The 21,818-nt window shown below is 42.8% G+C and overlaps 5 protein-coding genes across 6 annotated transcripts; all 5 read right to left on the bottom strand.

Annotated features, from left to right (window-relative positions):
• Positions 1–50: 50 nt before the first annotated feature.
• Positions 51–6,209, bottom strand: LOC120641455 (tRNA (adenine(58)-N(1))-methyltransferase non-catalytic subunit TRM6-like). Of its 2 annotated transcripts, none has more exons than XM_039917598.1 (13): positions 6,046–6,209; positions 5,844–5,968; positions 5,129–5,249; positions 4,938–5,019; positions 4,776–4,846; positions 4,261–4,302; positions 4,034–4,158; positions 3,490–3,583; positions 2,738–2,985; positions 2,561–2,663; positions 2,375–2,480; positions 2,020–2,106; positions 51–589 (listed from the first exon to the last, which is right to left on the bottom strand). In XM_039917598.1, exons 1-13 carry the CDS (start codon positions 6,150–6,152, stop codon positions 488–490), a joined length of 1,413 nt encoding a protein of 470 aa, XP_039773532.1. In that variant the 5' UTR covers positions 6,153–6,209; the 3' UTR covers positions 51–487. The 2 variants fall into 2 exon arrangements, with proteins under 2 accessions (XP_039773532.1, XP_039773533.1); XM_039917599.1 differs by lacking the exon at positions 51–589 and adding an exon at positions 757–1,628.
• A 1,343-nt stretch (positions 6,210–7,552) lies between these two features.
• On the bottom strand, positions 7,553–10,461 carry LOC120641452 (DNA-binding protein MNB1B-like). Its single transcript, XM_039917595.1, has 7 exons — positions 10,295–10,461; positions 10,103–10,177; positions 9,934–9,991; positions 9,791–9,835; positions 9,597–9,668; positions 7,961–8,074; positions 7,553–7,882 (listed from the first exon to the last, which is right to left on the bottom strand). The coding sequence occupies exons 1-7, from the start codon at positions 10,321–10,323 to the stop codon at positions 7,865–7,867; spliced, it is 411 nt and encodes a 136-aa protein (XP_039773529.1). The 5' UTR covers positions 10,324–10,461; the 3' UTR covers positions 7,553–7,864.
• Positions 10,462–12,225: 1,764 nt separating this feature from the next.
• Positions 12,226–14,872, bottom strand: LOC120641451 (transport and Golgi organization protein 2 homolog). The gene is made up of 5 exons (XM_039917594.1): positions 14,592–14,872; positions 14,306–14,501; positions 13,747–13,950; positions 12,742–12,936; positions 12,226–12,644 (listed from the first exon to the last, which is right to left on the bottom strand). Exons 1-5 carry the CDS (start codon positions 14,672–14,674, stop codon positions 12,486–12,488), a joined length of 837 nt encoding a protein of 278 aa, XP_039773528.1. The 5' UTR covers positions 14,675–14,872; the 3' UTR covers positions 12,226–12,485.
• A 480-nt stretch (positions 14,873–15,352) lies between these two features.
• LOC120640280 lies at positions 15,353–19,503 on the bottom strand (the record flags this gene model as incomplete). Its single annotated transcript, XM_039916134.1, has 6 exons — positions 15,353–15,613; positions 15,699–15,832; positions 16,444–16,610; positions 17,485–17,592; positions 17,703–18,269; positions 18,349–19,503. Coding segments are annotated over 2 exons (1,176 nt in total), but the record flags the coding sequence as incomplete, so codon positions are not given.
• Positions 19,504–19,513: 10 nt separating this feature from the next.
• On the bottom strand, positions 19,514–21,682 carry LOC120640279 (zinc finger MYM-type protein 1-like). The gene is made up of 3 exons (XM_039916132.1): positions 21,566–21,682; positions 19,900–20,801; positions 19,514–19,818 (listed from the first exon to the last, which is right to left on the bottom strand). Exons 1-3 carry the CDS (start codon positions 21,680–21,682, stop codon positions 19,698–19,700), a joined length of 1,140 nt encoding a protein of 379 aa, XP_039772066.1. The 3' UTR covers positions 19,514–19,697.
• Positions 21,683–21,818: the final 136 nt, after the last annotated feature.

The following is a 21,818-nucleotide window of genomic DNA, read 5'->3' as shown; positions in this document are numbered from 1 at the left end:
CCGAGAAATTGAATTGAATACACATAACGCAAATATAAAGCACATCAATATGTCACAGCAAACCGCAATGCGCCCCTTGATAAAATTGAGGACCTTATCAGTTCAATGCTCCATACTAGTGTTTCTTCACCACAAAACTATGATGTAATATAAGGCCAAACCCAACGATATTTCCAGCAAATACTACAACTGGACGCATCAAATGTTACAAGATCAGTTTGAATCCTCCAAAATTTTAAAAGTACAACAATTATCATATTACAGGCTACAAGGACGTGAGCACATCTAGGCAGCAATGCTCATTTCCTTCTACTCAATGCTATCCATAGGCCATATTAAGCATGGAAATTTCTGTCTGATAACACATTCCTTTTAACATGCACATAGCACATTAGCTCCTCTCTGGGCTACAAAAATTTTGGCACTTTTTCAGGTAGCACAAAAATCACACAATTGCATGCTCCTCCTTAAGGGACGGAAGCATGGCTTATTGATGACCCACTTGTTCACTTTGAATCCTTATGCCACTCAAGATATAACCGCCAAATGCATTCATTTGCATGTGAGGGTGAGTCCGTGATGGAAGCACCTATGTTGGACAGAAGACCAGAATTTTGTAAGTTCACATATCACTACTTACAAGGGACAGTGCTAGGGGCACATAAAATCAGAAGTGGTATGGCATCCTTAGTATCTGTTGCAACTTAAAACAAGGACATGCACGTCTGTATATGCTTCTTTTTTTTTTGGGGGGGGGGGTATATTTTGGGTTAATTGGATCTGTGTCATTATAATTTTTCAAGTTCACTAATCTGCCATTACAATTCGTCTATTTGGAACCGTGCCATTACAATTTTACATCTCTTCAAAGCATACCACTACTTACCCTTTTGATGTGTTTTGTAAAATTTATGGACCAAAATACCCCTATGCTCTTCTTTCTCACGTCCCCTCTCCTTCCTCTCTCTCTCTCTCTGGCGCCGCGCCCACTCCCGAGCCCCCGCCACGCCTCCTAGCCCGCGTCGTAGCAGCCAGGGACGAGGCCGCCTCGCTCAGCGCGCGCCTCACCGACGCGGAGGCCGGCGCCGCAGCGCTGCGCACCCGCATTGAGCACTCCGCCGAGCGGGATGAGCTGCTCTCCGCGCTCCTTACGGCGCCCTCCCACGCCGGCGATGAGACCAGGACCAGGACCAGGATCCGGTGCCCGTGCCGCCGTTGGATCCATGCCCGTGCTCTACAAGGCTGGAATCGTGAGACATAGCTCAGAACGAACACATCGAAGCAAGCAACCAGCACAGCAGAGGGGAGATAAAAAAATTTCTTGCAGCACTCGAGCCCCTTTACCTCTCAAGAAGGAGGCGGCGGCAGAATCCAACCAAGAACTGCTGGGCGGAGCTGCGCCCTTCTAGAGGCAACAGGGCAGCTCGAACGGGGCCAAGAGCCTCTCCCCAATTGACATCTGCGCTCCCTTTCTTTCAAAAAAAAATATCTGCGCTCCATTCTCCCTGCCTCTGGCTAGCAATATAATAGGAGCGGGCGGGGAGGAGTGAAGCAGCTGGTGATCAGCTGCCGAGCGAGAGCGAGACCTTCCCTCCGTGAGAGCTAGCGATCGGGTGACCATTAGAGAGCTGGACGCCATGGAGAGAGTGGAGAGAGAGGAGGAGGAAGAAGCTTGAGGATATTTTGGTCCGTAAATTTTAAAAAATACAACGAAGGGGTAAGTAGTGGCATATTGTTAAGAGTTGTAAAATTGTAATGGCATGATTCAAATATGATGAATAGTAATGGTAGATCAGTGAACTCGGATAATTGTAATGGCATGGATCCAATTAACCCATGCAACTATGCATGTCATAATAGCACATAAAATTTGTTGCGTTGTATGATACTTCTGGCAATTACATTAAAACAGTGTAAAGACAGTTATATCTTCACACATTTGAACATTTGGATAAGAAAAATTCTCGAGTACTCAGAAGGAAAGATATTTCTGCTTGTTGCTGTTGTTCATGTACTGACCTGGTATTCACGTAGCCAGGGTTCAGAAAGCTGCAATCCAATAGCCCTTTTTGATACCTGCAAGGTGTGCATGCACTTTGCAAGAGGCTGCATGTAGATATATAGGACAAGAAAATATAAGCAACAATGAAAGTCACATTTTACAAAGAGCAAACAAAGGAAGCATAAAATAAATTAACATCATTTTCCCCCCACAAACATGTGTTAATAATTTAAGGCATGAAAAGGATGATCTATGATGTTTTTCAAGTTTAATAAAAAATTCTAGAGAGCACAAACTCTAGAATAAATGAAATAAACCAAAGAAGTTCACAATTGGCCACGCTTCTATATGGATGTGTCTAGGAATATTTACCTCAAGATATTGATGGTAGATAGCAAACGGTGCTGAATAAGACAATAACGGAAGCAGATCAGCAACAAAATTCTCCACCTCATGGCCCGGGGCAGCAACAATTAAACTGCATTAAGAAGAAACCATCATATCGATCATAACATATACCACAATAGCATAAGAGCTTTCATCTATAACTAGTATTACCTGCTAAAGCCATGTTCATTCCAATATTTCATCTTCTCTGGTGATGGTGCTTTTCCAGGTTTAAATTTGGAGGCAATTGAATCACCATCACCACCTTTGCATTCTATAGATTCACATAGCATCCAGAGATCAAAACTTAATTTCACCAGAAACTTTTTAGCTTCATTAACTGCTTACCTAATGAAGAGTTTTCATCTTGAACATCCAAAGAAGGCTTCGAGATCTCCATATCAGTTGTTTGTTCTGTTGACAACTGCGCCTTCTCATCTGCTGTGTCAACTGCCTGTGCTAGAGATGCCTGTGCATCCTCATCTTGTACTACACCAGGCTTGACCACCTCCCTTTCAGTGTTACCACTGGGAACATAAGGGGTATTCCCAGAACTTTGCATAGAGCATAGTTCAATAAGTGGCACCTGAACAATCCTGAATGTACAGTTTATCACAACATTTTCAGACATGGTATAACTTGAACTAAACTTGGTTGCTGCCCACTTTTATAACTTTAACTGCTCCGTTCATATATCTATTAGCTTCAAATAATAATATAAATAATATTTTTATACGGCAGTATTGATCAATAATCAACGAGTGAGTGCTTGTATTAAATTGGATGGTAAAACATTATCAAATCCAGTTTGACTGGCAAATGTGCTGTATATTGCATTAATCTCAAAACGACCTAACAAGGTCTCAAACTCAATGGGAAATAATTTGTGCTTCAAATTTCTTCATAGACTAAAGCCTAAAGGTCCGACTTTACAATTTTACAATGTAGAATTGCATATTTAATTATTTAATGTGCTCTAACTCATGCTTGGACTTTGGATGGAAAATGTGCTACTGACTTGATTAAAAGTTTACTTTACCATAACAGTGTTATCCAAGCATTCTCTAATTGAAAACTACATGGTGCCAAGAGAAAATTACCTGCTGACCATATCACTGCTCAGATTGTACATTCTTATAATGTCTATGGAGCTGGGTACTGTACCAAGATATGCGCTGCAAACATATCCTGTACCTGTTAATTTGATGAACAGCATACATAACAATTATAATGGGTATGCCAAGAAAAAACCAAAAACTAATTCTAATTTCAGAAAAAAAAATGTTGATGAATACCGGACATTGGCACTTCGCACTATGGCAGGTACATGTAACTTATACATTTAGTAAAATATAGCTTCCACTTTGTGGCAAGCAGTGCAGTTTGCACACTTTAGAGATCAAATCAAATACAGAGCATTTATAAGGCTCATTGCTCAAACCAACAAGCATAAATCAAACAGTTGTATAGCAAATTCCGTTATAGGTTGCTGAGTTCATGTCCATGATAACTAGGTAAAGAATGTTCATTTTGCATAAAAAGGTATAAAGTGCAACATTTAGCATCTGCACATAGTTGATACAGCTGGATTGTATTCAATTCAACCTATTAGGTTGAATCATAGTTAAGTAAAACATAGTTTACCTCCTAAACGTTCAGCAACAGCTCCAACAATTAAACCTCCAACCATATCAACCACAAGCACATCTGAATATGGACCGATGTTTGCCATAGACAATAAGAGAGATAGCGTGTCAACTCGCATAAACCTAGAAACCACAGCATAAAGCAACTGAGAGTTGTACACGTTAAACAAGAAAAAAAACTGAAATTGAATATGAGGACTGAACCACTTCAAGAAAAAAGATTACCCTATTCGAGCTGGATTTTTCTTGAAGTATGTCTCGCAAATGCTGCAGATGAAAAGGGTCACAAAATTATGCTGCTGCACATATGATTCAAAATAAATTTACACTTGACAAATATCTGGAAATCAAAATTTTAAAGAGATACACCTTATAAGACATGAGTTATAGTAGAACATTACGAAATATATGCAAAGTTGCTGACCTCACATGCCAAAGACTAGAAACTAGAACTAGTTTCATTTGCATTATTCATCGCCCACACCCACTATGGTCTCTATGCACCCTATCTCCCAATTTGATATGTTCCATGGCATTTTTTTTATTCAATGCAACGGAATTGGCTTTGTTAATGGTAGTATAAAAAATATCATGTTCTCGTCTCTTGGAGAGAGCATTGAGAACATTAGTACCACGAAAGCATAAAGGTTAATATATCTGGTTGGGTGCATGAGACAGTATTTTTTTAGATAAAAAATTTGGCATATTTTTAAAATGTACAAAAAATGATAGAAATGTACCTTCGGGTAGAAGGGCGTCGTAAAAGAACTTTAGGCGCATATTTCTTTTGTTTCTTTAACTTGTATTTCTCCTGCAGGATGATTTAACTAAATCAATCAACAACACTCTTCAAACATCAGAGAATATCAAAGAAAATAATGTTACCAAAATATTATACTAACTTGTGAGAATACAGTTTTCTTCCCAAATGTTGAACTATTCGCTATCAAAGCTTCCACAATCTCATCACCAGTTGCACCATCCCTATTTTGCAGAAATAAATTTGCAAAAAAAAAATTGGGTGTTGAATCCAAGAGAACAGAGAAAGAAGCATAGATTATTAAATATAAGTCGATTATGATCAAGATCTCACCTCTTCATTGCCTCTATGTCATCACTAGATAAATTCTGGGCTGTATTATTATCAACCAGGGACCTATTGTCCCTGGTTTCATCCTGCACTTGGCCGTCGGCACCATCTTGCATGCTATCATCTGGATAAACGAGTCATTGTTACAAAAATCAAATGTTGTAAAAGCATATGTTTGGCTGAATCTAGACAGTACAAACCATTGCAGCATGGTGTTTATCTTTATGGGAAAAAAATTAAAAACACAAAGTGATTTGTCTGTAGGAATAAATACCAAACTATCGCTCATTTGGCACAATGATAACGAAGAGTAAGATTATGGCACTTTAGACCTAGGCACCTAGCGAAGGTTCAATAGCTAACTTACATTGAATAGTGACGTGCTTCTATTATTTTTCAGTACAATATTACAAATTTCAAATTGAGAAGCTCTTCAATTTAAAACTCTACCCTTTTTAGTAGAAAAGATCAAAACTGTATTTAACAATTCAAGTTGAGAATCTCGCTAAATTCAATTAGACAAGTACTACTAGTTTGTTAATGGGTCATGTGACTCATGTCATAGGGATTTCCAGTCAGAATCCTTGAAACTTGAATTGTTTGGCTGAAAGGTTTGAAACAGGTGAGTTAGTAATTCACGTTGAGAGTCTAACTGATTCGAGTTGACAGGTGAACTGCGGCGTGGTACATGGTAGGGACTTCGAATCAGAATCCTTACCACGGGATGGGGCATCTGCGGCGGCGCAGGGGACGAGCCCGTCAGCTCCGACGCGGAAGAGGGTGCCAAAAGGGCGCCCCACGAGCGGCTGCAGCGAGCAGGTCTTGTTCCCGATCTTCACCGTCCTGCGCCCACACCGCAAGAGTTGGTTTCGGGTCCGTGGAGAAGTTAGGGAGGATGGGGCGGGGAGGGTAGTACTGACGCTGCGGGGGTGAGGCGGAAGAAGGCGAGGCGGTCGCCGTCGTTGATGTCGAGGAGGACGCTGCAGCCCTCCCACGCCTCCCGGGGAATCGGCGGCGGCGCGTCCATTGGTGTGGCAAAAGTGGGAGAAGTTGGGGGTAAAGTGAAACTAGCGAGAGGGGACAGCCGACAAGCGAGGGTTTAAGGAGATCGAGTCGGATTCTTAAAAAAAATAAATGTGACCTCCATACGAAAAAAAAATCAGATGTTCCGACATATATTTCAATAGTTAATTTTTAATGTTGCAACTATTATTTTCGCATATTTCATGGTGAATGTTGCATGAAACACAATGTACAAAATAGCAAGCTATAGCGGCGCTTTAGTGGTACTATAGCGTTTTTCGATCACTGCAGCTATAACCCCGTTGTAGTAAATAGCGGAGCCGGCGCTATAGTGGCTGAGAAAAGCTCTCCGTTAATTTTCATAACCAGCTATTTTGTACACTAATGAAACATGGTGTTCATATTGCGGTGGGAATTTTCGTATCCGAGAGTCAAACGAGTTAATTAGTTTTTCTGCATATTTCTATATATTTTCGATGTTGCGGATGTCTTATTTCAGTGTTGCAACGGAGCGTCCGATGAAAAAGTTGCCAGCGGACATCCGGGTGCTAGCAATTTTTTTTTGCGGGTACTGTGTTATGTCAATTATGTGCATGTAGGAAAGTCAAAGCTCGAGACTGAATAAAGGACAAGTTCGTGAAACAAAAATCCTGAAGATGAAACATACAGCAAGTCAAGTTGACCAGATAAAGATGAACTATGGATATGCAGCAAATGCAACAGATGACGTGGCTGCTTCTCACTTACGCTTATTGTATTAATATTAATAGAATAATGCAAAATACAATTAGTAGCTGCGTTTAATTACCATTTGCCAATCCCTTGAACCCCCATATCTGGCCTTTTCTTCAATTACAAAACGTAGTACGTTATTTCACAAAAGTCCTACAGGAGACAAACGTGGCTGATGCAACAAATGTTTCTGCAGCGCATTAACCTTCGGGCTGCAGATATGGCGACTGCAGATACCGCTGTTGTCAAATTCGCTTTAACTACAGACAAATACTCCCTCCGTTCTAAAATATAGGTCATTTTTACTTTTATATAGGTCATTTTTACTTTTTTAGATTCGTAGTGTTTGTTATGCATCTAGATATAACATATATCTAGATTGATAGCAAAATATATAAATCTAAAAATGTCAAAACGAACTACATTTTGAAACGGAGGGAGTAGATTATTGTAAATAAATGAATCACCACAGGACCATTACGCTATAAGCTAATGAGGATGATACTGTACCAAAAAATTTTCGTGTATAGAAGGTGCTCTCATGGGCAGCGCCTCAAATGCAACCCCATCCTGCTTAGCTTAGCATGGCACGTAGCAACGTTTCTTTGCCGTAATTCAGTGCTGAAAATCTGGGCTGAACTTGCAGCTTAAAATGAGAATGCATGAAAAATGTGAAATTGTAGATGGTCCTAACAATCACAGTATAAATGATAAAACATCTCAAGACTGAAGGGTAGTCACCCAATCGGTCGATAAAACAAGCAAAACAACTGTTTACACATGCGGATGAGGCTGGCAACAGTATCCAGCTCTTTCCCTGCTAATAGTTAAACGGGTACTCCAGCATGTCATAGCCCTAGGGTACCTTCCATCTACAGATTCTCCTTACAGCATATAACATCAAAAGGAACAGCAGCATAGGAAGCTAGGTATACAAAAGAAGCAAACACCCAATTGGATAGCTGCTGTTCCCCATCCTAATATTTACTCCTCATCTTCATCCTGCAAGGAACAAATTAAGCAGATGTTAGCAACAATAGGCAAATCCCATCAGAACTATGACACATGGATTTTATATACCTCGTTGCCATCCTGCTCATCATCATCCTCAACCTCCGACTTGGACTTGTCAGAACCTTCCACTTCCTCTCCCTCCCCACCATCAGTCTTGGCCTTCTTGGAGCTAGTGCTCTCCTGATAAAAATAATGCAGCACGTCATCACTAAAACAGAAGCATAAAGTACAGGAAGTACAACATCAATTTCATGGAATTCGAGAAAACAGTAATATGGGTAAGTGCCTATCATTGGATGTATAAATTACGCAACCAGCAGAAGCAGCATTCCTATTCAGACACCAGCAGAGATCTTCATACTATCTTCTCCTGAATTTCTCACTTCTAGACAACATTCTAAGTAGGCAGCTTCCAATGTAATTGAAAGATGACTTTCAACAAGGCTGGATAATTTCCGAATTAAAATCTGGAGAACATCCAAATAGGAAATTTTGAGGTTGAAACCAAAGATTCCAGAGAAGGAACAGGTTGCAAGATTGGGTTTCCAACAAGACAATTTTCTGCTGTGATAGTGCTAGGCAGGAAGGGGTGAAGCTAGGTTTAAGCAGTCAGCACCAAGTCCCCATGCCATTAGAGCCGATTCAAGGTGAAGCAGCTCCGAAGCGCACAGAATGGCTATAACAATCCAGACACATGGATTAGAAGTTTGAGAGGAGTCCAAATGGAAAGGAAGGGTAACATGACAGGGTGAAAACTAGTATAAAGCACGTGCCATCATGGGAGGATACGGTGAGGGTAACTGCACAAAAGAAAACCAACTGATGCACATTAATTAGTTCCCATGCTATAGGAACTTAAATCCAGGTGCAGTAGCACTTAATGGAGTGTGCAGTCAAGGCTATAACACTCGTGATGATTTGCACGATTGGGACGTGAAAATCCAAATGGTAAGGGAAAAGTAACCTAGAATTGTAGTGTATCACAATTTACAGGGTGGAAAGTAGCATAAAACACGTGCATGAGTTGTTGCTTCAGCCAACAGCTCAAATTCCATCATGGGAGGATATAACGGTGTAGGAGGGTAACCACTCACAAGAAACCGACAACGCACATTAATTACTTCCCATGTTATTGGAGCTGAATCCAGGTGCAGCAGCACTGACTAGATTTGCCAGATTGGCGGTGAGAACCTAAATGACATGGAGGGGAAGTGACTCTGTAGACAATAACATATGACAATGGACAGGGTGGCAAAAAAACTTTTATCATTCGTGTAGTCCTTGATTCATCCAACTACTAAGATTCCAGGAGAGAATGATGCGGGAGGTTAACCGCTCACAAGAGAAACAACAGATGGCCCTTAATTAGTTACCATGCCAGTGGAGCCAAATCAAGGTGCATCAGCAATAAAGAGTGTGCAGTCATGGCTATAAACCCCCAGTGACAGAGTGATAGCCTAAAGGGAATCAACGCGCAATAGCACTGAATAGAGCATGCAGTTATTGCTATAAACCTCCGGTGACTGAGTGAGGGACAAAAAGGAAAGTGACTCCACGGAATCCTAATGTATCACGATGCGCATAGTCAAGCAGCAGAGAGCAAGCGCATGAGTCCTGGCTTCATCTAACTACTCATATTCCATCATGAAAATCTAACAGTATACTCACAAGATAACAGATAGCAAAAACCTAGTAATATCACCTTTTTCTTGTTTGTGGGCTTGCTTGCCTTGTCTTCCTGCTGCTTCTTGCCCCCGCCATACTTCGCTTTCTCCTACACAAGTAATCATTAAACAGTTAACACGAGAAGTATTTATCTTTCCTTTTACTGCACAGAGACACGCTAACTAGTAACTAATATGAGAAACTATATAAGCATTGCAGGCATTCGTATACCTCATCGGACATAGAGCGCCACTTCTCCCCAGCCGCCTTGGAAACCTGCAAGCAAACCCACCAACCAACACGGACACATATGAGTCACCCAAGCGAAACCCTAGCAACGAGCTACACGACTAGGGTTAGGAGAAGCAACTCACCTCCTTTACGCCCTTGAGCTCAGGGTGCTTCTCCAGGTACTGCGGCCTGAACTCAGCCCTACAAACACCACCATGCATAAAATTCGACAAAAAAATCCCTGAAGTTCTGAAATAGGATGCGCGTAGATCTGGAGACGCGGGAGGATAAGGGAGGGAGGGTAGGGCTTACAGAAACGCGAAGAAGGGGGTGAGACCGCGCTTGGGACCGCCGGCCTTCTTGCGCTTGGCGCCGGCGGCCTTGAACCTGCATCGACGCAACAAACCACACGCGCCGTGACGCGCAGGAATCAGTCGCTACCCGCTGCAAGCCACATACGAATCGCGCACGGGACGAGAGAGGGCAGGAGGTAGGCGAACTTACGAGGTGTCGGTGCCAGCCTTGGCCTTCATGGCGGCGTGCGGTTAGGGTTTGCGGAGGGCTAGGACGCCGGTGACGGTGAGGAAGGGGTTGTGGGAGCGGGGATGAAGGCTTGGTCTGGTTGGGGAAATGTGGTGCTAGCGAGGGAGACCGATGATGCGCGCGGCGGACAGGAGGCGTGGGCCGCGTGGCTGCGTGAGAATGGATGGGGACTTGGGCTCTGTTGGTGAAAAGTGGATCACGAGGCCCGGTACGGCCCACTTTTGCTGCCTGCACCCTCTGTCGGCCCAGCTGCAGTCACTGTCTCTTCGTCCTCTCTCTCTTTCAAAAACACCAAACACACCCCATCAAGAAAAAAAATAAATACCAACACACCCAAAGAAAATGCATCCACGTTGAGTTGAATCGTGATGATCCATGTCACCATGTGTTTTCTACTTAAAATGCATTTATCCCGGTCCCTTATAAACCGCTAGCAGGTTACCCGCACACTGACAACTGATTAATAAAAATAGTTAGGCTAATTTCTAGATTCTATCATTCTAACAATTTATTTAGAAGGCTTGATGTGACCACAAAATTGAGCACCACTAGGTGAGTCGGTCGTGTGACAGGAACATTTTGGTTCTCGGCTTCTCGCTCACGTTTGATGCCGGCCAGAAAAGCTATACAACCATATTTCGAAAAAAAAACTCTACAACCATAAAAGGTATGCTCACTTCCAATTAATTGTTGCCACGGATTCCATGGGAAAAAAGACTTTAACCGTCCTCCACGGTGACATTGTAATTTCAGCAATTTTCGGAGCAAGCAAAGAACACTATGTAAGAAAAGGCCAATGGTGATGGGCGTCATTTTTCTAAGGTGATGGGCATCGCGTCCGTCACTTGTACATCGTCACTGATTAAAATAGAAAAATAACGGGCAAAAGTCCATCACCTATTTACATAAAAGGTGACGGGCATCAGTATTAGCCGTCACATATGATATTCTTAGCTCGTCACCTATGTCAACACATAGGTGACGGGTATCATTCTTTTGCATGCTAAAATAAATATTTGCAGCTTGAATAAAAATCGAAAAAATATTTTTCCCACCGCGCTCGCGTCTGAAGTCGCAAGTCGCGCGATTTTTTCTGGCATTACTAGGATTCGAACCCACAACCTCAGCCTCGCGTGTACCCTCCCCTACCACTGGGCTACACCATCACATGTAACCAACAATGAAATATTTTTTTATCATTACTTTCTAATGTCTTATATAACCTTTTTCAGAGGTGTAACGATCTCAAATGAAAAAAATTTCAACTACAAAGTTACAGATCTGGTGGCGAGCTACAACTTTCGTATATATTTTTTCCCATCTGAGGTCATTTGAAAATTTTGAAAAATTAAAATTCAAAATCTAAATCATATATTTGGATACCAAAACAACCTCAATTGAAAAAATTTTGAACTACAAAGTTGTATCTGGTTGAGGCCTACAACTTTTGTATAGACCAATTTTTGATTTAAGACAATTTAATTTTTTTAAAATTGTATGTTCAAATATTAATAAAAATCACAAAGGTGACGCACTTTGATGTTGCACGTCACCTATGTCATCACAAAGGTGACATGCGTTGATGTTGCCCGTCACCTTTTACTTATCAAAGTCCGTCACCTATACTAACATTATAAGTGGCGTGCTTTAATTTTACTTATCAAAGTCCGTCACCTATACTAACATTATAAGTGGCGTGCTTTAATATTGCCCGTCACCTGTATCAAACTTATAGGTGACGGGCCCGTCATCTATAACAAAGGTGACGTGTTTTAATGTTGCACGTCACCTATGTCATAATAAAAGTGACGGACAACGTTTTAGAGAGGCCACCAAAAGATAAAAGGTGACGTGTATCATCTTTGCACGTCACCTAGATAACAAGGGTGACGTACAACAACAACATGTCACCTTTGTGCACATCACTTTAGGCCATTTTTTACATAGTGGAATCGATATCCTTCAGTATACAATGGCAGCGGGCCATAACAAATGCACAGCTCAATTCTTGTTGCGTTCGTATAAACATCGCTATACATCTGGACAAAGAGGGCCATCAATAGTAGCCACTTTATGCCTATGATCTTGTTGGCCTAGCTATACTCTTAAAGAAGCAATAGCAAAAGAATAAGCAACCGATCAGTCTTTGCCGTTATTCTGAAGTTCCTCTCAAGTCATGTTGTGCCTTCTCCATCTGAAACTGAATGATATTCTCCTTCCACGAGCTGTTCTCCAAATACCTCTCGAAGAATGTTACCTCACCATCTAATTTTGCTGCTAGCGCCACCATGCTTCGTGTTCCATATCGTGCCTGAAACCAAACAGAAAAATGGCTACAGTCTGTTTCCTAAAGAATTATGAAAAGACACCTGCATAGCTATTCAAATACTGAATGTCATACGTATTACCTGTCCTTTTGCAGTGTCAATGAAAATAGAGCTTAACTTGTACTCCCATTCAGGATCAACGCCGGTATCAGGCACCATAGATCTATCAGGCTTGATTGTATCCATCATCGACTCTTCTACCATTTGTTTTAAAGAGGCTTCCGAATCATCATTTGTTTCCAGATATTTTTTGAAACTCTGTCCTAAACGCAGTGCCTGCAAGGTGGGAAATGAATTCTACAAGTATGTCCAAGAATTGTTTGCCTTTGAATTATTGGAAGAAGTTTAGTTTGAAACTTACTTCGAAGAGCGAGAAAAAAATGGCATCCTTAGGTTAACAGCTAATAATAGTAAGGAGCAGAAAAAAGGGTATGCTTTTGTGTGAAATTGTGAATTATTTGTACTAGCTCATCTCTTCTTTTCGTAGCACAAATGAGATGAACACGATGAAACTAGCATAGTCAGTACTTATGAACTCTACGGCTACTAAACCAACTTAGCGAATCCTCTGCAACTAAATTGTCCAAATTATTTAGTCAATCAGCTTCAGAGAAAGCGAAAATAACACACATAGACCAATCATTCGGCATAACAGTACAAGTTCCGTTAATAACTAGTGATTTCCTTATATATTCTTGTAATTGTAAATTAAGCAGATAATCATGCACTTGTAACATCACAAAAATTGCATATAGGAATTTGTTGATAAAATAACCAAAGGGAATTCTAGAAGGAAACAGTTGAATGGCAAAAACAAGCCCAACCAGCTAGCATGTCAAAGGAAATTGCAAGATGAATGAGCATCCTGCGTTTCACTGCAACATGCAAAATTAATGGGCAGTTTCCATAATAAACTGATGGGGGATCAAGTAGACCTGTAGCAATTGAAATTACAACGCACCCGGACAAGCATGACCGCATTAGCTTGTGCACAGAAGAATCTCATCTCTCAAATGTTTTATAACTTCAAAAAAAATAATCACATTCCTAATCATAATATCCATAGAGAATGAATGTGCGTCTTACCTTTGGCCAAGGGGAATCAATTGCACCATTTGAAAGCACATGAAGTCCAGGAGCAATTGTTTGAATCACAGGATCACCTCCAGGTCTATTAGAGATGTAAACCATGGTTCCGGAGTTCACATCAGCCAATATAAGGTTAAAACCATTGTACCGATCTGCTTCCTTTGCAATTTCTGTTGCGTACTCCAGTGGACTGTGGCTGCCCTACATACAACATAAAGCAATTATGACGCAAGGTTTTCTTCAAAAATATTAACATTCAAGACAGAGACTAGTTTGTTTGAGTGCCAAAAACGAATGCTGAAACTTGACTGCAAACCAATTAACATTCAAGACAGAGACAGCCATGCCTCTACATTTTTCTTTTGCAGATGATCTTATCTACACAAACAGATTGGCACCATGGTCGCCTACCGGCATATAACATCTTAAGAAGAGTTCATTTCCTCGCAGCATATGCAGAGCACGTCTCACGGTAATCTATCTTAATCCTCCATCATCATGCCATCATTTGAATTTGAAATAAGAAAAAACAATCACAAAATTGACAAGGTCGAACCTGGAGAAACCTGACGGGGAGCTGTCCTCTGGTCTTGGCGCCGATGATCGAGTCGGGCTCCCGCACGTTGGTAAGAAAGGCGAGCTTCCCGTCCCTCGTGCACCCCATCCACGTGCCCCCGCCGAGCTCGTCCCTGCCTCCGAGGATCTCCTTGCCGTCCTCCCCCGCCGCCCACCACTGCGCCGGCTGCGTCGGCCTGCGCCAATTTGCGGGTACGTAGGCTTAGGGATATAGATGCATCGGACATAGGAAGCGGCGGTAGAGCTGGACGGGGCGGGGCGCGCACCTGGAGAGATACTCGTCGCGGTTGAAGAGCAAGAGTAGGCGATGCGCCGGGTGGCAATCCCACGCCCACGCCGCGATGCACATGGCTGAGGACTGAGTTTGACTAGGGTTCAGGGCGGTGGCAAGGGGGGCCGAGAAGGATCGGTAGCTCGCCGGAGCTGCTGCGTGCTAAGCGGCCGCGGCACCTCGCCGGTGATTAGGCTCGATCAGGCCCACCCACCACCACCAGGGCCGACGGGCGGAGATGGCGAGCTGGTGTATTTGCATAAACCCCCCTGCAGAAGTGCGTGTGTACGTAGCAGGACTGATCCCTTTGCCTTTGGGAAGGCCGGATTACTAGTACCGATTTGGATGGGCCTTGCAGTCCAAAACATGGGCTCCAATTTTAACGGACCATCGTAATCGGTGCTCTAGCAATTGCACGGCCCAGATCGCGTCCCACAAGACAAGACTCTCACCGAACTTGCACCGGCAGGGGTGAAACCGCCGGTGGCGCTGCTCGCCTGCCTGAGCATCGCAGCAATGCTAAAGCCTCTGGGAGACACCTTGTGCCGGTTTTTGAATTGGGGAAGGATGGGTGGCGCCACGCCGGTTGTGGGCTTGTGACTCGGCTGGCCGGCTGGGAAGGGAGGCGCTATCCTGGCTGGAGCTTGGAGGGCTGAGGGCATAGTGTAGGCTGCAGGCTGTTTCTTAACTAGAACATTCGGTGCGCGATGCGCGCCCTACCGTTTGAACAATCGAATATAAGTAAACATAAAGTAATAAAATGTGAAAATCAAACTATATATATGGAAGAAGATGAATTCAATACGAAACCACCACATCCGGTAGCAAACACATCATCAACATGTTAACATAGATGTCTATCTGCAAAAAAAGAGTTTCGAAGCAAGCGGACTTCCGAGGTTCTGGCCAGATTGATTAAGCATCGAAGCCAACTCTGAGATGATCAAGTTACCAAATGGATTTGCTTGTGCCTTGGAATTGATGACTTGTTTACAGATTCAATTTGTAGCCCAGGAACTGCGAATGAAAAAGGAAGATTGGTTCAGCTTACTGCTTGATCCTAAAGAATGAAAACCTCGATAATTGTAGAGAAGCGATGTACCTCCATAACTGGGAATGCATTGCCAATTCAAATTCAATGGACAAGAGAAAACCAGAGAGTTTTCTGGGGTTCCAAATATCCCATAGGCTAACTCTTTCGTGTCTTTCTCCATACCTATGCTCATCCCATTATACCTGCAAGTTGTTCCATTTTGAGTTCGGCCATCACATTGGATCATAGTCGCTAACTCCGACAATTGTACTGGTGCATCTGCAATATTGAGCAATTTTATATGGAATTGTCATGGCACAGAGGTATTGACCATACAATAAACTGAAGTGTGAGTCTACAATTTATAACTTAAATGGCATAGTATGTTATAGTCAATCTAAAATCATATTTTTAGAGGACGCATGTAAGATTAATAATTATCTTTTCGTAAAAAAGGATGAGGAACTTTCCTGTAATATTTTCATTTTTGAAACTTAAAAAAGCATGTTCGTTCACTTTTGACAGTTGAGTTGACACTGCACACCACTTTCAGATGAGAACATACACTAAAATTCAGAGCATAGAACACACATGGCATTACTTTTGTGATAGACAACAAAGAGTATGATGTTGAGAGCAAAGATGAGATCCATCAGATGCTGAATAAGGTAGATGCCATGGTCAAGAAGCTAACCAATACAGAGAGCATGGAAGGGAGCTAGTGGTCTAGTTAGGATTCACCAATTATGCATAATAGCGTATCTTAAAAACCAGACATAAAAATTAAAGCATGCAACACAGAGGAGAACATTACCAATTGTACTGCTGGTTCTCTTGTATGTGGGTGGCCAGGGTGATGTAGGCAATACCCAGCAACTGCAGATTTCTCAGACCCTTCATGTATCCTTGTGACAAGAAGCGGTCCATCAGTCCAATCCCCATGAACATGGTCACTGGCAGCAACTTCATGAGATGTGAATGCTGCCATTGCAAGGAAAAAATCATTCTTTGCAAGTGAACTTTAATTTTGGAACAACAGAAATGAAGGAGCATAAAATGTTCATGTCAAGCTTTAGAGTAGTGACACAGTAGTAGAGTGCAACGAAAACATTCGTAATGCTTAATTTCAAGAAACCTTCAGATGGAAAATGGTCATGGCAATGCTTTCAGGAGTTTTCTGAATCTCAAACAAAATACCAAGTGCATCAAAAAAGCTCAAATTTGTAGGGATGCATATGCAATAAAGGGTATATTCAGAGTTACAGATAGACAATTGCATTAGAGAGCGAAGGTTCAGGTATCATAATTGCCACATTATGTTCCAATCCCCCCAAAAAAAAATGTAATCCCATACATGGAAGCAACATGCCAATGAAATGATGTTTCAGATGCCAAAGGGTAACTACAAAGATTTTTTTTTTGTGCAACTCAACCAGTTATTTCTCTCTTCCTCTTGAGTTTTTTTTTGTGCAACTTAACCAGTTATTTGTTTCTTACTTTTCAAGTAGCCCATGTTAGAAATTCAAAAAAAAAAGTAGCCCATGTTAGACATAGCTAATCTCTGGGATAAGGACAATTTGTTTGCAAAAATGAGTGCTCAAACTGAGTGAGTACAAGCATGACTACTCAACGACAAAAAGCTACAAGGACACCCTGAACCCTGATATCTCAATGCAACACTATTTTGAATTCCACTCATAGTAGGCAAGTTGAGTTGAACAAGGGACACAGGGGCCAGCGGTTTTTGTTTCTTAATCACAACTACAAATAACTTGGCAATCGGAACAACAACTATATACAAAGGTTTCAGGCCTTGAGCAATAAATTAATTGCATGTCAGGGATGAGGTGCTCACCCTGCCGAGTCCCTTTGGAGACGATATGCTCCCCAGGCAAGCAGTTTCTAGATGCAATCCAGGTTCCCACTACGAGCAGCAAGATGCAACGACGTGCTACCAGGGAACCTGCAGCAGAAAGCAATAAGGAATCTGCATCCGCAATCTGACTGAGGAAGAGGAGCCAATTGAGCTGATCCCCTGGCTAATGGAGGCAGCGGCAAGATTAGTGAGATTACCTGTATGAGCCTGTCAAAGCGGATACAATGCCGTTGTTCTCCAGCAACATCTGCACGCCCCTGCTTGGCCGCGAGATGCAGCAGCGTGGTGCTGTGGTCGTCCCTGACGTTGATGAATAGGGCGAAACCCCTGCCAAGCTTCGACAGCAACGAGTGAGCGGCATGGACATCTCGTCGTGCTTCCTCACTGCCTCGCCAGATCTGATGAGAGAGGTGACAGGGAGAGATTGGGATTGAGGGACGACGAGGGAGCAGCGAGCAGGGGCGCAGCAGCGGCGAGAAGAGAGCGGGGCGACAGGGACGGTGGCCAGTGGCGGATCCAGAAAAAAAATTTAGGAGGGGCTGAAAAACACGCTACACCAACTTGTAGCTCCGTTAAGACACCCCACAAAAGAGAAATATAATAGTTTGAAGCAATATGATATTGAAACATCAATGACTGATGGAAATTTAAAAATACATCATGAAAAAATAAAAATGCAGTTTATCCATACCGAAAAGCCAAAGTACGAGACTAATAGACGACGGGCGTGACGGTGACACCCATTATTCATCCGAAGAAGCAATCTACAGAAATAGATACAATTGATTAGTCAAACATATACTGAACCTTCAAATTATGAATTTAGAATAGGACAGAGCGTACCATCAATTTTTTAGGCATTAACATACGACGGTTTTTCATCTCTTCAAACCTCTTTTTGATCTTTTCATTTTCAATCTTTCTAAATATCTCCTTCTCATTATAGCATATCATCAAGTCATTGAACCATTCATCACCCATTTTACTACGCAAATCTGTCTTTATAAGGGACATGGCTGAAAATATCCTCTCTACTGAAGCAGTTGCCACTGGTAGTATCAATGTTAGCTCAATGAGACGATAAACCAATTCATAAGATGTGTTCATCGTAGTTTTGACCATAATTTCAGCAACTTTTCCATGTTCAGAACATCCAAGGAACTCTTGAGTTCTTCTAGCACGGTTGACGAAGGATTTAAGTTGATTTGGCAAAAGAGTAAGCTCACCAATATCAAAATCCTCAGCATAAATTTCAGCAAGTCTCATAAGTTTATCCACATTGAAATTAGAGAAAGAGTTCCTTGGGTTAAAACAAGCCATACATACTAATAACTCTGAACTGATTTCACTAAATCGATGGTTCAACTCAGTCAAGATGGCATCAATGGCGACAAGAAAAATCTCAACATGATAGTAATGCATGTTTGTTACATTTTGCTTCCTACGTCTAGATGTCCCTCTGATATTTATTTCCTCATCCATATCTGGCACTTCAATCTCATTCTTCTCACAGAAAGTTTTCACTTTTTTAAGTAATGGCTCCCATCCATTTTCTCTTAAATCATGCAAACTATCTTTCACATCCGTTATCAAATGCATAGCTTCAACTATGTCATGGTCTTTCCTTTGCAAAGCACGTGACAAAATATCTGTCATGCCCAACAATTCTATCATCAAATGCATGATGAACACAAAATCAAAGCTCTCCATTTTTCCAATTAAACCTAAAGCTCCTCCAGTACATGCTGGTTTAACAGAATCTTTCTTGACTATCTCAAGGACATCTATGATAGCCTCCCACATCACCAAAATGCGAAGCAAAGTTTTAAGATGTGAACCCCATCTGGTGTCTCCAGGTCTAGCTAGACTACTTTCCTGGTTTAAACCTCTTCCGGTCATAATCTCACCATTCTCAATCTTTTCTAGCAACACATCATGATGCTTTGCAAGCAAACATCCTTTCTCATATAAGATGCATCCACAGTGTTGACTATTAAAGGAACATAGTTAAAGAAATCTGCAATATATGCACTAGAAGTTGAGACAGAAACAACCACTAGTTGCAATTGATGGGCAAAACAATGCACATAGAAAGCATAAGGATTCTCATCGCGAATCAATTTCTGCACCCCATTAAATTCACCTCTCATATTAGAAGCTCCATCATACCCTTGCCCACGAAGCATAGAGATTCATAACTTACGACTTGAAAGCATACGGACCAAAGCTTCTTTCAATGCAATAGCTGTACAACTCTCAACATGCTGAAGTCCAAGAAATCTCTCCATCACTTTCCCTTCATCATTCACAAACCTGCATGCCATATTTCATCGTGTGTTAGTAAAACTATAGAAATAGAGGTAATAACGTAAGCAAGAAAATACAACTACTAACCTTAGAATCACTGTCATTTGCTCCTTTATTGATACATCTCGAGACTCATCAATAAGCATTGAGAATTTTCTACCACGAATCTCATCCATAATGACACTCATGACTTCCTCTGCACAAGCTTTTGTAAGATCTTTCTGCACATAAGGAGATAACATTTGGCAATTTTTGTAACCTTTTTCATATGCCGCCTTCACTATCTCAACCTTATCTTTGTACCAATCAACCATTTCTCTAAATGTACCCTTGTTAAGCGAAGTAGAAGACTCATCATGTCCACGGAAAGCATCCCCTTGCATTATGAGAAATCTTGCAACATCTAAAGAAGTTGTCAAACGAATCTCATAGCGTTTTTCTTCCTCCTTACCCACTTGAACTAATTTTCTACCCACATTTGTCCTTTGGTTCATAAAGTCTTCACACTTTTGCCTAGCTTCTACATGAGTCTTGCAAATATTGTGCTTATTAAAAGTACCCTTAGCTTTCTTCCAATTCACATAACCTTGATGTGCAAAGACCGAACTACCAAATTTTTCAGGCTTTGACGAATTAAAGAAGAGATAGCAATACAAGCAATAAGCTGCACCTTTGTACTCACTATACTCTAGCCAATCAAATTCATCAAACCAAGTCTTCTGAAAAGATCTAAATTCACCACTCATCCATTTACGAGGAAATACAAGATCACGAGGTTGAGTTGGACCATTCAAAGCATATGCCCTCCTTACTTGATCTCTAATTTCAGGTTGATAATCATCAATAGGTTTGCGTTTTCCAGGATCCCCAATTAAATCTGAATGACTAAACTCTGCTCTAGATTTCTTTGGTTCAGATGTGCTCTCATTAGTGTGTGGAGTTGAAGCACTTGAACTTGAAAATATGATTGTATAGTTCTTTTCGACATTCTGAAATTTGTTATACCAATCAAATTTTGAATCATTGAAAATGAAAATTGAATCATAGATCTACTGAATCAAAGAAATTGAGAATAGAAACTAAATCATACCTGCCTCTTACCTGGCGCGGTGGCGCCGCCCCTGCCTGCCGCTGGGCGCCTGGGCGCAGGTCCCGGCGCAGCTGCGCGCAGGCAGACTTGCCGCGCGGGCTCTGGCGCCGCCCCTACCGGCCGCCGCTGACGGAGCGCCGCGTGCCGCGCAGGGCAGTCCTGGCGCCGGGTGCCGCGTGCCGCGCGCGGGCTCGGGCCCCGTGCGGCCGTGCCCGTGGCCCCCCTGCCGCTGGGCGCTGGGCGCTGGGCTACTGGCCGCCGGGTGGCCTGCCGCTCGCCGCTATGGCCTGTGGCCGCTGCCGCACGGCACGGGCGCCCTGTGCAGTTGCCCGCCGTCCGCCTCTCCGCGGCTCCGCCTGGATCTGCGTCGCCTCTGCCTGTCGAGCAACGAGCCGCCGGCTGCCTGGACAGCCTGGTGGATGCACGATGTGGTTTATATTTTTTGCTCTCTCTCGCTGGGCCTTGGGCAGTTGGGCTTAACATTTTAGTGGGCCGCCATAGTGTGTTTCTCCGTCCAATTCGTGAGCAGCGCGACTGCAGCTTGTCTTCCACCTCCAGCCCCCCCTTCACATTGCATCCAGCCTCAAAAATTCATGGAGGGGCTCTAGGGGGGCTTCATGGCTCCGGTGGCGGTAGGGGAGGCTCAAGCCCCCCCTGACCCACCGTTCCTTCCGCCCCTGACGGTGGCAGTGGGCACATGCTGGCATCGAGCGCCGCTATGCTGGGCAGCCTCCGACGTCCGCCCCAGTAGACCACGGCGACGGGCGCCTGCAGCAGCATCCCGCCTAGCGCCGCCTAGGCCGCCACCAGGACCGAGTACGCGTAGCTCTGGAGCTCGAAGGGGCTCCCTGTCACTGGCGCCGTGTCGGTGTACTTACGGAGCACGAAGGCGGCCAGGAAGCCGGCCAACAGCAGC

Source organism: Panicum virgatum, chromosome 7K (genome assembly GCF_016808335.1).
Source record: "Panicum virgatum strain AP13 chromosome 7K, P.virgatum_v5, whole genome shotgun sequence".
Classification (NCBI taxonomy): Eukaryota; Viridiplantae; Streptophyta; class Magnoliopsida; order Poales; family Poaceae; genus Panicum; species Panicum virgatum.
The sequence above is the reverse complement of the archived record's forward strand: the minus strand, read 5'-3'. Positions and strand labels throughout refer to the sequence as shown.

What these genes read in the sequence shown, in the direction of transcription:
- LOC120641452 (XM_039917595.1), bottom strand. Translation starts at nt 10,323, where the DNA reads ATGAAGGCCAAGGCTGGCACCGACACCTC. An exon ending in AAGGCTGGCACCGACACCTC is followed by an intron (nt 10,178 to 10,294) that starts GTAAGTTCGCCT and finishes GCGTCGATGCAG; the next exon opens with GTTCAAGGCCGCCGGCGCCA. An exon ending in AGCTCAAGGGCGTAAAGGAG is followed by an intron (nt 9,836 to 9,933) that starts GTGAGTTGCTTC and finishes GTTTGCTTGCAG; the next exon opens with GTTTCCAAGGCGGCTGGGGA.
- LOC120641451 (XM_039917594.1), bottom strand. Translation starts at nt 14,674, where the DNA reads ATGTGCATCGCGGCGTGGGCGTGGGATTGCCACCCGGCGCATCGCCTA. An exon ending in TCCCCGTCAGGTTTCTCCAG is followed by an intron (nt 13,951 to 14,305) that starts GTTCGACCTTGT and finishes TGTTGTATGTAG; the next exon opens with GGCAGCCACAGTCCACTGGA. An exon ending in TTGATTCCCCTTGGCCAAAG is followed by an intron (nt 12,937 to 13,746) that starts GTAAGACGCACA and finishes CCCACCTTGCAG; the next exon opens with GCACTGCGTTTAGGACAGAG.
- LOC120641455 (XM_039917598.1), bottom strand. Translation starts at nt 6,152, where the DNA reads ATGGACGCGCCGCCGCCGATTCCCCGGGAGGCGTGGGAGGGCTGCAGC. An exon ending in GACATAGAGGCAATGAAGAG is followed by an intron (nt 5,020 to 5,128) that starts GTGAGATCTTGA and finishes TCTGCAAAATAG; the next exon opens with GGATGGTGCAACTGGTGATG. An exon ending in TGTTGCTGAACGTTTAGGAG is followed by an intron (nt 3,584 to 4,033) that starts GTAAACTATGTT and finishes TCAAATTAACAG; the next exon opens with GTACAGGATATGTTTGCAGC.
- LOC120640279 (XM_039916132.1), bottom strand. Translation starts at nt 21,682, where the DNA reads ATGCTGCTGCAGGCGCCCGTCGCCGTGGTCTACTGGGGCGGACGTCGG. An exon ending in CGTCAGGGGCGGAAGGAACG is followed by an intron (nt 20,802 to 21,565) that starts GTGGGTCAGGGG and finishes AACAAATTTCAG; the next exon opens with AATGTCGAAAAGAACTATAC. An exon ending in CAAATGACAGTGATTCTAAG is followed by an intron (nt 19,819 to 19,899) that starts GTTAGTAGTTGT and finishes TATGGCATGCAG; the next exon opens with GTTTGTGAATGATGAAGGGA.